We start from the raw sequence: 14042 nt of genomic DNA, 5'->3' as shown, positions 1-14042 counted from the left end.
CAGATGGAATATAACATGGAAAAAATGTGAGGTTATGTACTTTGGCAGGAAAAATAGAAGAGCTGAATATTATTTAAATGGGGAGAGACTTCAGAAAGCTGTAATATAGAGTGATTGAGGGTTTTAATATATGAATCACTAAAACTAACATACACTTGGTAAGTTCACTCAGTAATAGGGAAAGTAAATGGTCTGTCAGTCTTTACTTCAAAGGGAATGGAGTACAAAAATAGGCTGGTCTTGCTAAATTACACAAGGCACTAGTCAGACCATAATTGTGAGCAGGTTTTGTTCCTTTATCTAAGGAAAGGTGTGCTGGTATTGGAGGCAGTCCAGAGAAAATTCACTAGGTTGATCCCAGGTTTGGGGGGATTTTCTTATGAAGAGTGGTTGAGTAGGTTGGGCTTAAGCTCATTGGGGTTCAGAAGAATGAGATGAAATATATAAGATTCTTAGATGTCTTAACAAGGTAAGTGCAGAGAGGTTGATTTCCCATATGGCAGAGTCTAGAACCAGAGAGCCCAAACCTCAGAGTCAAGGGTTTAAGATTTAAGTTGGAGATAAGGAGAAATTTTATCTCTCAGAGAGTGGTGAATTTGTGAACTTTTTTTAACCTCAGAAGATTATCGATTCTGTGTTGTTAAATATATTCATTGCTGAGATAGGCATTAATCTTTAAGAGCATTGAGAGTTATAGGGATAAAGCAGGGAAGTGGTTGGGGATTATGAGTTGAGCCATGATGTTCATATGCTCTCAACATCTTTGAAACTGAACCCAGTTAGTAGATGTAACTAGATTAGTAGACATCTCCAGCCAGCATGTGTTTCTGTGTTTTTGGAGGTAACTCTAATGATGGAATTTTTTATGAATGGGTCCAAGCTACTCTCAGTCTGCTCATGGAGCAGTTTCAGAAGGTGTGGTGCCCAGTCATACCCCCTTACATGCCATTTCTCTGCCCTATTCCTCTCATTCATTTAAATGGGAACTCGATCTATCAGTTTCTAACTGTTACTATGAACCTGCTGCTGATTTAAATTCAGAAACGACATGTGGGACAGGAGTAGTATCTTGAACTAGAAGCTCCATAAAACCTATCTGGGGACCTAGGTTCGAATCCAGCCACGGCTGACAGTGGAATTTGAATTCAATTTTTAAAAATCTGGAATTAAGGATCTACTGATCACCATGAGATCATTGTTGATTATCATGAAAAGCCATCTCATTCAGTAATATCCTTCAGGGAAATCTGCCATCCGAACCTGGTTGGGCCTACATGTGACTCCAAACTCACAGCAATGTAGTTGACTTTTAATTGCCCTCTGAAATGGCCTAGTAAGCCATTCAGTTGTACCAATTGCTATAAACGCTCTAAGAAATGAAACCAGATGGATCACTTGGCAGAAACAGCCCTGCAAAGTCCTCCTCACCAACTTTGGGGGATAGTGCCAAAATTGGGAGAGGTCTCTCACAGGCTAGTCAAGCAACAGCCTGACATTGTCATACTCACAGAATCACACCTCACAGACAATGTCCCAGACGCCACCAGCACCATTCCTGGATATGTCTTGGCCCACCGGCAGGACAGACCCATCAGAGGGGGCAGCATAGTGGTATACAGTCGGGAGAGAATTACTCTGGAAGTCGTCAACATTGATTCTGGACCACATGACGTCTCATGACCTCAGATCAAACATGGGCAAAGAAACCTCCTGCTGATTACCATGTACCATCCTTCCTCAGCTAATGAATCAGTACTCCTCCATGTTGAACAACACTTTGTGGAAGCACTGAGGATAGCAAGAGCACAAAATGTGCTCTTGGTGGGGAATTTCACTGTCCACTACCAAGATTGGCTTGTCAGCAGCACTACAGATCGAGCTGCTCAGATCCTAAAGGACATAGCTGCTAGACTGGGTCTGCGGCTGGTGATGAGGGAACCAAGAGGGAAAAACATACTTCACCTCATCTTTACCAGTCTGTCAGCTGCAGATGCATCTGTCTGTGACAGTATCATGAAGTGTGATCACTGCACAATCCTTGTCTTCACATTGAGAATAATATGCATCATGTTGTGTGGCACGATCACTGTGCTATGTATTACAATGCGATCTAGCAACTCGATTGGGCATCCATGAGGCATTGTGGGCCATCAACAGCAGTAGAATTGTACTCTAGCATAATCTGTAACCTCAAGGCCTGGCATGTCCCCCACTCAACCATTACTATCAAGCCAGGGGATCAATCCTGGTTTAGTGGAAAGTGCAGGAGGGCATGCCGGGAGCAGCACAAAGCATACCTGAAGATGTAGCCACCAAACAGAGCTACTTACATGCCAAACAGCATTGCCAGCAAGTGATAGACAGAGCTAAGCAATTCACAGCCAATGGATCAGGTATAAGCTCTGCAATCCTGCCACATCCAGTCGTAAATAGTGGTAGATAATTAAACAACTCACTGAAGGAAGAGGCTTCACAATTGTCCCCATCCTCAATGTTGGAAGAACCCAGCACATCAGTGCAAAAGATAAGGCTGAAGTTTTTACAGCAATCTTCAGCCAGACATGCCGAATAGATGATCCATCTTGGCCTCCTCCAGTGGTCCTCAGCATTACAGATACTGGTCTTCGCCACTTTGATTCACTCCACATGGTATCAAGAAATGGTTAGAGACACTGGATACTGCAAAGGCTAGGGGCCCTGACAAACATTCTGGCAAGAATACTGAAGACTTGTACTCCAGAACTTGCCATTCTCCTTGCCCAGTTGTTCCAGTCCAGTTACAACACTAGCATTGACCCAACAATGTGGAAAATTGCCCAAGTATGTCCAAATCCAACCCAGCTAATTACCACCCCATCAGTCTACTCATGATCATCAGTTAAGTCATCGACAGTGCTATCAACCAGCACTTACTCAGCAATCACCTGCTCAGTGATGCCCAGTTTGGGTTCCACCAGGGCCACTGAGCTTCAGTCTTCATTACAGCCTCAGTCCAAACACGGACAAAAGAGCTGAATTCCAGAGGTGAGGTGAGAGTGAAGGTCCTTGACATCAAGGCTGCATTCGATCGAGTGTAGCGTCAAGGAGCTCTAGGAAAACTGAAATCAATGGGAATCAGGGGCAAACTCTCCACTGGTTGGAATCATAGCTGACACATCAGAAGATGGTCGTGGTTGTTGGAGGTCAGTCATTTCAGCTCCATGGCATCTCAACAGGAGTTCCTCAGGGTAGTGTCTTTGGCCAAGTCGTCATCAGCTGCTTCATCAATGACCTTCCTTCCATCATATGATCAGAAGTGGGGATGTTCGCCAATGATAGCACAATGTTCAGCACCATTTGCAACTCCTCAGATACTGAAGTAGTCCATGTTCAAATGCAACAAGATCTGGACAATATCCAGGCTTGGGCTGACAAGTAGCAAGTAACATTCCCATGACACAAATGCCAGGCTATAACCATCACGAATAAGAGACAATCTAACCACCACCCCTTGGCATTCAACGTCCTGGTGTTATCATTCACCAAAAAACCATTCGGACTCCACACATAAATACAGTAGCTACATGATCACGTCAAAGGCTAGGAATACTGCGGTGAGGAACGCACCACCTCGCTCCCAGACCTTGTCTACCATCTGTAAACCACAAGTCAGGAGTGTGATGGAATATTCCCCACTTGCCTGGATGAGTGCAGCCCCTATAATACTCAAGATGCTTGACACCATCCAGGACAAAGCAGACTCAGCTGGACTCCTCACATAAACACAGTGGCTGAACAAGCAGGTCAGATGTTAGGAATTCTGTGGCAAATAACTCTCCTCTTGACTGCCCAAAACTGTCCATCATCTACAAAGCACAAGTCAGGAGTGTGATGAAATACTTCCTAGTTATCTGGATGACTGCAGCCCCAACAACACTCAAGAAGCTTGACATCATCCAGGATAATGCAACCTGTTTCATTAGTACTACATCTACAAGCATCCAATCCCTCCACCACTGATGCTCTGTATCAGCAATGTGTACTACCTACAGATGCACTGCAGAAATTCACCAAAGACCTTGAGACAGCACCTTCCAAACCTACGACCATTTAGAAGGTCAAGGGCAGCCAGCAATGCCCATATCCCACAAATGAATAAAGAAAATAAAAAAAATCTCTTTAACTCTGTGTTTGGCCATTTGATGATATCCCCATCCCACCTCGGGTTTTATTGAAGTTGTCTTTCCAGAAATGATTCTCTGTAGTGAAAGTCCTGTATAATTGCGAGTCACTGTAAATGTGTTCAGAACCAATCATTATTTTTTGAATAATATTCTACCTTTGCCCAACAATCATAATCACCAATGACATAGTCTAAACCAGAGGTGGAGAACCTTATCATGTTGGAAGGCCACATTATGTTAGTTGTAATCTAACAAGGCCGCATCCAAGAAACTTCAATTATATATTCTTCAAAATTCACATTATTTTGTATAAGTCTAACTACTATGTACTAACTAACTAAAAAAAATGAAAAACAATGTTAATTCTAAAGTTAACTCTCTGGTATTTTAAATACATTCATTTTAAGATTAAAATAAAAATAATAAAGGACGAAAAAAACATATTAATAAAAAAATAAAAGATTTGTTCTGCAAAATTTGGATTCATTCAAAAGGCCACACACTATGGCCTAGAAGGCCGCATGCAGGTTCCCCACCCCTGGTTTAAATCCTTTGCAAAACCTGTGGCTCTTACACTGAGGTGCTTTATTGCCTAGCATGAACTGGATCTGTTTGGGCTCTCGATCTTTTTTTTTATTTCTTCACAGAAAATGGGCATAGGCCAGCATTTATTTCCCATCCCTAAATGTTAAGAGTTAACCACATTGCTGTAGGTCTGGAATCATCTATAGGTCACATGATGGCAGTTCCTTTGCTCTCGGACATTAGTGAACCAGATAGGTTTTTGCAACAATCAACAATGTTTCAAAGTCACCGTTAGACTCTTAATTCCAGATTCTGCCATGCAGGACAAATACAGGTACCCAGAACATTACCTGGTCTCTATATTAATAATCTAGTGATAATAACACTAGATCATTGTCTCCCCCAAATTATGAGACCGGACCTTGAAGTGAGAACAGTGTGATCCTCGTAATATTTTTTAAAAAAACAAGAAGTGGAACAAGAAACATATTTCCTTTATTTGTTTTCAGGTGATGTTCCAGATCTTTGATCTGCAACCTTTCACTATGGAGCAGCATCTTGGAGATGTGTTGATACTTCTACTCCTTTATGGCTGGTCCATTATCCCCATCATGTACCTCTTACACTATTTCTTCACTACAATTGCCACAGCCTACACCAGAATCACCATAATCAATATCTTGACTGGCACAGCCACCTTCTTGGCCATTACAATTATGAACATTCCAGGTACTTCAAAGTAAAAGACTCCAAAATGGGAATTTAAGGTTTGAAAATTCCATTCTACTGCTCCAAGTCACCGTAGAATCTTGATGTTTGAATATTGCAATTCGACTGTGAAAGCTGTGACACAATGTACTGTATTAAGATCATATTTCTTTCTGTGCCAGGCCCTGCATTATTGCTGTCACTGGAACATGCATTGGTGCCATCACAGTGTCCTGCATCAATATTATTATGGTATACTTCATTGGTGTTTTCACAAAAGTACCAGCAGAAGGCCATGCCTTAGTCTACTCACAGTAGGAGAGGCATGTGGTGAAGGTATATCACTCTGTGCAGATGCTATCATGGTGTTCTTCATTTGCACTGTGGCACAGAATACCAAAATCCAGTTGTTTCCCAGGGTTTTGCAGAGATTGGCAAGGAAGAGCCAGAAAAGCACAGAAACTCTTTGACACAGAAGGAGGCAATTTGTTCCAACAGAGAAAGAGCTTTCTGAGCTGGTCTTGCTTTTCAGTTCTTGGGCCATTGCCATGTCGGATATGGCACTCCAGGTGCCTATCCAAGTCACCAGACATTACATGCATCTCATTATAATCAGCTCAAGAAGAACATTGACAGTTTAATTATGTGATATAAGAGAAAGACCAGTTCATCTAACTGCTGTTGGAGAGAGTTGTCTTTAGGGAAGGAGAAGAAAAAATAAAATTTTAAAAAGTATGCACTAGTTTCTGAGGCAGTATGTTTTTCCACCAATAGGCACTGTATGTTCCTATCGGAAATTAGTCTGCTGAATTTAGGGACCTCCATTCAGTTCTGTTGCTTCTTTCCCATTATTGCCAGTTTGTGAACTTGATTTTTTTGGCAGCTGAAATGTTTATGATTTGAGGTAAATAAAATCAGATGTCCCACCCAGTGGGAGCCACCATACTTGTTTAGAGAGGGGTGAAGATTATGGGAGTTGGGTTTGGTTGGCAAGACTCCTGAAAAATAGTTGAGAAATATATTTAATCCAGCTTCATTATATTTACTTGTTTCTTCCCACAGAACTTGATCTGATAGACCTAGCAAAGGTTCTGGATGCAGTGTTTCTTGTGTTACCCAATTACTGCTTGGGACAGGCTATCAATGATTTTTACCAAAATTACCAATTGGTTGCAGTGTGCACAAGAAGCCCACTTGCCGAGTATTTGTGCCAAGCATTCAGTAAGTATGCCTCCAGTCTCAAATGCCTTTACATACATTACTTATGATCAGGAAGGATCTGGCAGGAGGAGTGATGATGATGTGTTTGTGATGATATGTCATATAGCCAGACACAGAAATAATGGAAGCAAAAGGCAGTCAGAGAGAAGTGGGTCTTATCTCATGTTGTGTTCAGCCAGTTCCAATCTTTTGTAGCTGACTAATCAGTAAGTACACAATTAGTGTTTTATGCTTCCATTAATCATGTGGTTAAATTATACATACTCACATGGCATGTGCATCTATAATTTACATCACATAAATGTGAATCTCTAATCTCCTGTTTCTTAACAATCTACTACCAACTTGTCTGAGTTGCCTCGACACAGAGAAATAGAAAAGAAAGGAAGAAACTTTCAGCAATGTTAAAATTTGATTTTATGTCTAATAAACCTGTTCTCACCTTGTACATTTTTGATGTTTTGCAGACATCACCTATCAGACTGACTACTTTTCCTGGGAATCTCCTGGAGTTGGCCGCTTCATTTTTGCTCTGGCAGTCCAGGGCTTGGTCTTTCTGACTTTCCTCCTCCTTATTGAGTTCAGTTTCTTCAAAGTATTGTCCAATTTGTTCCATTATATTGTCTGGAGAAAGAGAATGGTGAGTTCAAAGAACACGACAGTTAGCTAATTAATTAATCATGTGAGGCTGAGACAACTTTTCTCTGACTTGCTACATTGACATTGCTGCCAAGTGAACTTGAGGAAACTTAAGTGAACATTACCAGACTACTTGCTGCCAGTGTTCTCTGTTACTGAATTTCTGGTTTGAATTTAATCAGAATATAATTATAAGAACAAATAGTAATAGGAAACACTCAATTGAGTTGTATTCTGGAATTTAATTGAGAGGTTCAGGGTGGGAGGATGGTGGTTATATATGGAACAATGGATATCTATGAGTGATAGGAGAAAGTGAGGACTGCAGATGCTGGAGACCAGAGTTGAAAAATGTGGTGCTGGAAAAACACAGCAGGCCAGGCAGCATCCGAGGAGCAGGAGAATTGATGTTTTGGGCATAAGCCCTTCTATGAGTGATATACAGGCTGGAATCGGTTTGGGGTGGTTCATACATTGGATAAAAGATTATGACCAGTGAGATACAGGCAAAAAAATCTTATTGGAGGTTCGAATAAATATCAGATAGCCAGGATAATTTACAGATTGAGATCAAAGAGTACAGTTGGCATGGCAATTATGCCAAATAGCAATAGCAAATGCAGACTGTTATCTAATTGAGGGGTTCTGGGGGTTTATATATCGAACAGCAAATACTCAGGAATAAGTTACTGGCTGAAGTCAAATTCCAACAGTCATTGATTTGTTGTTTTACACGGTTAGAGAATCCTCAAAGTGCAAAATCCCTCACTCAAGGGATTATGTAAATCAATTGGAACAAGTGGATTGGATTCACTGAATTACGTTTTTCTCATTCTTGACACGATTCCTGAGGTCATTCCCACCTTTGCAGAAATTAACCCAAATCTGCTTTGGGTCTATCTCTGACCCAGGCAAGTGTGGTGACCCCAGGGAAAGAGGGAGAACCTTGAGAAAGGACAACCTGGGGACTGACGGAGAATCTAGAGGATGATGGGTCTTAGAGAGTGGAGGTACTTGGAGACTGAAGGAGAAGCCAGGGGTGGAGAGATTGGGGGAGGACCTAGAAGAAGGGTGTTCTCAGGGAGCAAGGCGACCCCAGAGTGGGAGGGAAGCCAGAGAGTGGAGGAAACCTCAGAGGGGGAATTGGGCTGTCAGGACCTGGTGAAGGTAAAAGGGGGAGTGGAGAAGGATTAGAAAGGGCTGCAGAGCTGTATGAGTGTTCTTCACTGTCGGTGAGCTTTGCCCTGGACAGGGGGTAGCTCATCATCAAGGACGGAGACTTAACCTAAATATAAATCAAACAAATTTCATTAAGAGAGATAAATTTCTGTGTCTATGTAGATTGTTTGTTTGTGAAATTTAATGCAATCATTAAGGCACAAAACATAAACCCAAAGTTCTGGAAACATGGAAAGGTCAGGCAGCATCTGTGGAGACAGAAAGCAGGTTAACCTTCCGAGAATTTACTGTTCTTAATTCTAGTGCAACATCAATACATTTCCTCTGCCAACACACATTAAGTGACCTGCTGTGAATTTCTAGCACATTCTGTACTAGATATGTTTGAATGGTGTGGTAGGTATGAACATACTAATATTTCTGCCTTCTATTAGGCTTCAATTTTAAATGGCAGCATACCACAGCCAGTTGAAGACTCTGATGTCAGGGATGAGCGTTTGAGGATAGAGGAGTCAACAGTTTCCGAAATGGACTGCCCGTTAGTGATAAAGAACCTCCTCAAGGTAAGTGTGTTGTCTCCCAGCAATAGTGGTAATTCCAATTGCTGCAGGAAGCCAAGTGTGCAGTTATGAGAATGTGCTCAGTGACCTGTCTGGCGCACCCAGCTTTAGGAAGCTTGAATGTGTTGGAGTTGTAGCTGGAGCAGTGATTTGCAGTGTAACTCCTTTTAATTGATCACTAACCACAGTGAGAGGTCACCTCTGACAATTCAATCCCTTCAGCTACCACCTGTTCTGCTGCATTAAACAGTGATGCACTTGAAATCAGGAGTCTGAACAATGAGGGCATCTCAGTCAATCAAAATATGGCATTCTAGATCTGCAATAGAGTTAGTCCTGTCACTCTACTGTCACAAAATCCTACCCCACTCTCTACAAGGATCTTTGCTGTTTTTCCAAGGATCCTTCTGAATCTAGGATGTTTCCTCTATCACCCTCCCATGTTCCTCATTCTCCACCTGGAACTTCATCCATTCTACTGGTCTTTTGCCTCACTGTCTGTGCCTTCCTTCCCCCACCCTACAACCTACCATCTCCCTATATTCTCCATGTTCCCTCATCATAAGCATAGAATATGAAGCTAAACTAGCCAAGAATATAAAAACAGATTGTAAGTGATTTCGCAAGTATTGGTTCCTCAGAGGTAGATACTGGAGAAATTATTATTTTTTAAATTCATTGATGAAATGTGGGCATTGCTGGCATTTATTGCTAATACCTAGTTGTTCTTGAGAAGAAAGGGGGACAAGAATGAGAAACTGGCAGAGACACTGAACAATTACTTTGTATTTGTCATCATGGTAGAAGACACAAGTTGCAATTCCAGACGATTAAAAAGAGAGAGAAACTTAATACAGTGAACATGAAGGAAGAAAGCAGAGTATCAGAGTAAAAGGTAGCTACTTGCAATGACAGAAGGTGGGATGTGGTGTTCCTTAAGGTTGTGCGCTGGGGTTGCTACTCTTTATAATTCATCTTAACATTTGGAATCAAAAGTTAAATTTATGGAGTACATAAAATTGAGGGGTGATGGTTGTGATAAAAACTGATATATACATATTGTTAATATAATTTATTTTAAGTTTGGATTTGGAATTTTGAGTCAGGAGCATATAGGTTTTCTGTGTCTGAAGTTGATCATCTTGTAAGCATTTCTGTAGTGATTGTGATTGTGATTGCAAAGGCTACTTCGGCAGTCTAATGGGTTTGTGTTTTCTTTAAGAATTTGCAACTTATGCTTAAGATCTGTTTTTAAAAATTACAGACTTAGATTTTCTTTTAAGCTTAAGACATTTTTGTTTCAGTTTTACTTTGTTTTGGGCAATTCTAAGAAATCTTTGCATGGAGATGCATATGTAGAACAGTGCTCCTGAGAACAGGATCATGTGGTAAACTAGATTACCTTAGAGGAAGGAGTTAGTGATCATCTCAGACCAAAAGAATTGGGATAAAACTCTGAATAGAACTTGAAATTGAGTTGTTTTAACTCAGGAATAAACTATCCTCATCTAGGAATTAAAATCACAGTTACTTCAAATCTATTGAGGTACTTGGTAAAGGGATTATAGTGTGAGTACATTCGAGACTGCTATTGGGTACTGTACAGGGCTGTTGATATTTCATTTGAAATTTATAAAGGAGAATTTTGGGGTTAATGAGATTCTACTTTTACTCCCTGTTAAAACACTGTGAATTTGTTTTACAAGTAAACAGATTGATTTATTCTATTTTATCTTACTTTCTTTTGCTTAATAAATGCACTTCTGTCTAAGTTAAGAGACCACCACATTAAAAACCAAAACAAAAAAATTTATGATTTGCCAAGGCAGATGTATAATAACATCAGCTGGAATCATAAGTAGTCAATACTGAAGAGAACTGTAACAAATTACAGGTGACATTAACAAATCTGTAGAATGTGAAATAATTTGGTAAATTCATTAGATATGTGTGAGTTAGTACATTTTAATGGAAAAATGAGTAGGCTTACTTATTACTTGGACAGTGTGGGTCTACATGGGCAGAGGAGCAAAGGGATCTTGAGGTATAAATACACAAATCACTAATAGTTGTGCCATATGTTTAGCAAGGCCGTAAGAAATGTAAACAAGCATTTGGCTTTGTTTCTAGAGGGATACGCATGAAAATGAGGTTTCATTTTACTAATCCAATGTGCAGAACTTTCATTCACCTTAACTTGCAGTTTAAAATCCCTACATTATCAGCAGCTGTCTCTAAGGGGTGTTCCCAGATTCTTCTGTGTCATTGTGGGGCTGCTGCATGGTGTTATTTGCATCGAGGCTATCCTGTGTTTTGTTGGGATAGAGACTCTAGGGAATGAACAGCGTCAGATGTTTGGCCTAAAATTTCAGGTAAGCGGATACCTTTTTCTTGATTTGAGTCAGCCAGAATAGTTCACTGTTGGGAAAATCTGGGTTATTAGAATCTTGTATATTTCAATAATATCACTTCACATCCTTCTGCATATAGTATGGACCCAACCTGCAAAAGCTTTGCTCATAACCCAACCTTAGCATGAACTGATTGGGTTTCTGTGGTATCCTATGTAATCCTATGAAATGGCAGAAATAGTGAACAAATATTTTATGTCTATTATGGAGAACTCAATTACATCCCTGAAATAGAGACAATCAAGGAACTAATATAAGTGAGGAGTTGAAAGTAATTAGTATGAGGGAAGAAAAATGATTGGAAAACCTAAGGAACTAAGAACCAACAAATTCCAGAGCCAAAGGCCTGCATTCTAGGATTCTAAAAGGGATAGCAATGGAGATAATAAATGCACTGATTCTAACTTTACAAATTTCCTACATTCTAGATTGGTCCTGGTGGATTGGATGTGAAGAAAGGGGGAGAAAGAAATCAAGGGAACTACAGATCAGGCAGCATGATGTCAATCATTGGCAAGATGCTGGAATATATTAGGATGTTGAAAATCATAATATAATCAGACACGTAAACATAGTTTTTATGAAAAATTTATTAAGAGATTTTAAGAATGTAATGAATAGAGTAAATAAAAGGGCCACTAAATGTAGTGTACATGGATTTCTAAAAGACAGGCAAGAGGTGACACACAAAATATTACCAAGGAAGACAAAGGCTTGTGGATTTGGGGGTAACATGTAAGCATGGATGTAGGATTGGTTAATGGACAGGAAGGAAGGAGGCATAAATTGTGCTTTTTCAACTTATGATTTAGAGGTGCCACTGTTGGACTGGGGTGGACAAAGTTCAACATCATACAACACCAGCTTATAGTTGAACAGGTTTATTTGGAAGCATGAGCTTTTGAAGTGCTGTTTCTTTATCAGGTGGTGAAGAAACTTGATGAAGAAGCAGTGCTTCGAAAGCTAGTGCTTCCAAATAAACCTGTTGGACTATAACCTGGTGTAATTTTTAACTTTTTCAAGTTGGCAGCCAAAACCAGTGAAATTCCACAAGAATCAGTGCTGAAGCCTCTATGATTTATGATCAATATTAATGACCTAGATAAATAGACAGAATATTGAATCCAAATTTCTGATGTTATCAGCCCAGTTTTACAAATCTCTCGTGATAGGACAATCCTAGTGAATATTTGTTGCTCTCCCTCTATGACAATAATATCTTTCTTGAGATAAAGAGACCAAAACTACACAGAGTACTCCAAATGTTGGTCTAACAAAGCTTCTACTCAGTTGAAGTAAGATTTCAGTATTTCTGTACTTTAATCCTCTCACATGAGAAATTGTGTCTTACAAATTTGATTGGGATTTTTGAAGAGGTGACCAAGAAGCTAAATAGGGGTAGTGCAGTAGACATCTACATGGGCTTTAGGAAGGCCTTTGACAAGATGCTGCATTTTAGACTGATTACAAAGGTTAGATCACATGCACTCCCAGAGGGATATAGTTAATTGGATACAAAATTGGCTTGAAGGTAGGAGAGAGAGAGTGGTGGTAGAGGGCTATTTTTCAGACAGGCAGCCTATGACCAGCAGTATGCTGCAAAGATTGGTATTGGGTCCACTGTTGCTTGTCATTTATATAAACAATTTGGTTTGAGAGTATAGGAGGCATTGTAAGTAAATTTGTGGATGACATCAAAATTATTATAGTGGGCAGTGAAGAAGCTTATCTAAGAGTACAATGGAATCTTGATCAACTGTGTCATGGACCGAGGAATGCCAGATGGAGTTAAATGCAGATAAAAGCGAGGTGTTGCATTTTGGTAAGGCAAACCAGGGCAGGACTTACACACTTAATAGTAGGGACCTGAGGAGTGTTGTCAAACATAAAGATCTAAGGATGCAGGTACACCTAGAAAGTGGCATCACAGGTAGACAGGATGGTGAAGAAGGCCTTCATCAAGGTGGTGTACTGAGTACAGGAGTTAGGACATCATGTTACAGCCATACAAGATATTGGAGATGCCACATTTAGAGTACCATGCACAATTCTGGTTGCCCTGCAACATGAATGATGTTATTGAACTGGAAAGAGTGCAAAAAAAGATTTACAAGGATGTTACTGAAACTGGAAGGTTTGAATTATAAGGAAAGGCTGAATAGACTGGGACTTTGTGAGGGAAGACCTAATAGAGGTTTATAAAATCAAACGGGGCATAGGTAAAGTGAATAGCCAAGATCTTTTCCCCAAGATAGGAGAATCTAGAACTAGATGGTATAGGTTTAAAGTGGGAAGGGGAAGATTTAAAAGGGACACGAGGGGTATTTTTTTCACATAGAAGGTGGAGCATGTATGGAATGAGCTGCCGGAGGAAGTGGTAGAAGTGAATACAATTACAACATTTAAAAAGCATTTGAACAAGTATATGGTTCAGAAAGGTTTAGAGGGGTATGGGTCAAATGCAAGCAAATGGAATAACTTTAATTTAGGAAACCTGGTTAGCATGAATAAGTTGGACCAAAGGGCCTGTGTCTCTGCTATCTACCCCCATTCCTCTATGTTATGTTTAGTGGGAACATAACATGTGAAGAGCATACAAAGAGACTGCATAGGATACTGTCGGTTTAACTGATTGG

At 40.2% G+C, this 14042-nt stretch overlaps 1 protein-coding gene across 2 annotated transcripts in view; it reads left to right on the top strand.

Moving 5' to 3' along the window:
• The window catches only part of abca3b (ATP-binding cassette, sub-family A (ABC1), member 3b), a 117158-nt gene that overhangs the window by 70789 nt on the left and 32327 nt on the right, over positions 1-14042 (top strand). For both annotated transcript variants that reach the window (XM_060840689.1, XM_060840688.1), the window contains exons 22-25: positions 5198-5417; positions 6459-6617; positions 7085-7257; positions 8870-8998. In XM_060840689.1, the coding sequence (XP_060696672.1) occupies positions 5198-5417; positions 6459-6617; positions 7085-7257; positions 8870-8998 (681 nt within the window). The remainder of the gene's footprint in view (positions 1-5197; positions 5418-6458; positions 6618-7084; positions 7258-8869; positions 8999-14042) is intronic.

Source organism: Hemiscyllium ocellatum, chromosome 20, assembly GCF_020745735.1.
Source record: "Hemiscyllium ocellatum isolate sHemOce1 chromosome 20, sHemOce1.pat.X.cur, whole genome shotgun sequence".
Lineage (NCBI taxonomy): Eukaryota > Metazoa > Chordata > Chondrichthyes > Orectolobiformes > Hemiscylliidae > Hemiscyllium > Hemiscyllium ocellatum.
The sequence above is the reverse complement of the archived record's forward strand: the minus strand, read 5'-3'. Positions and strand labels throughout refer to the sequence as shown.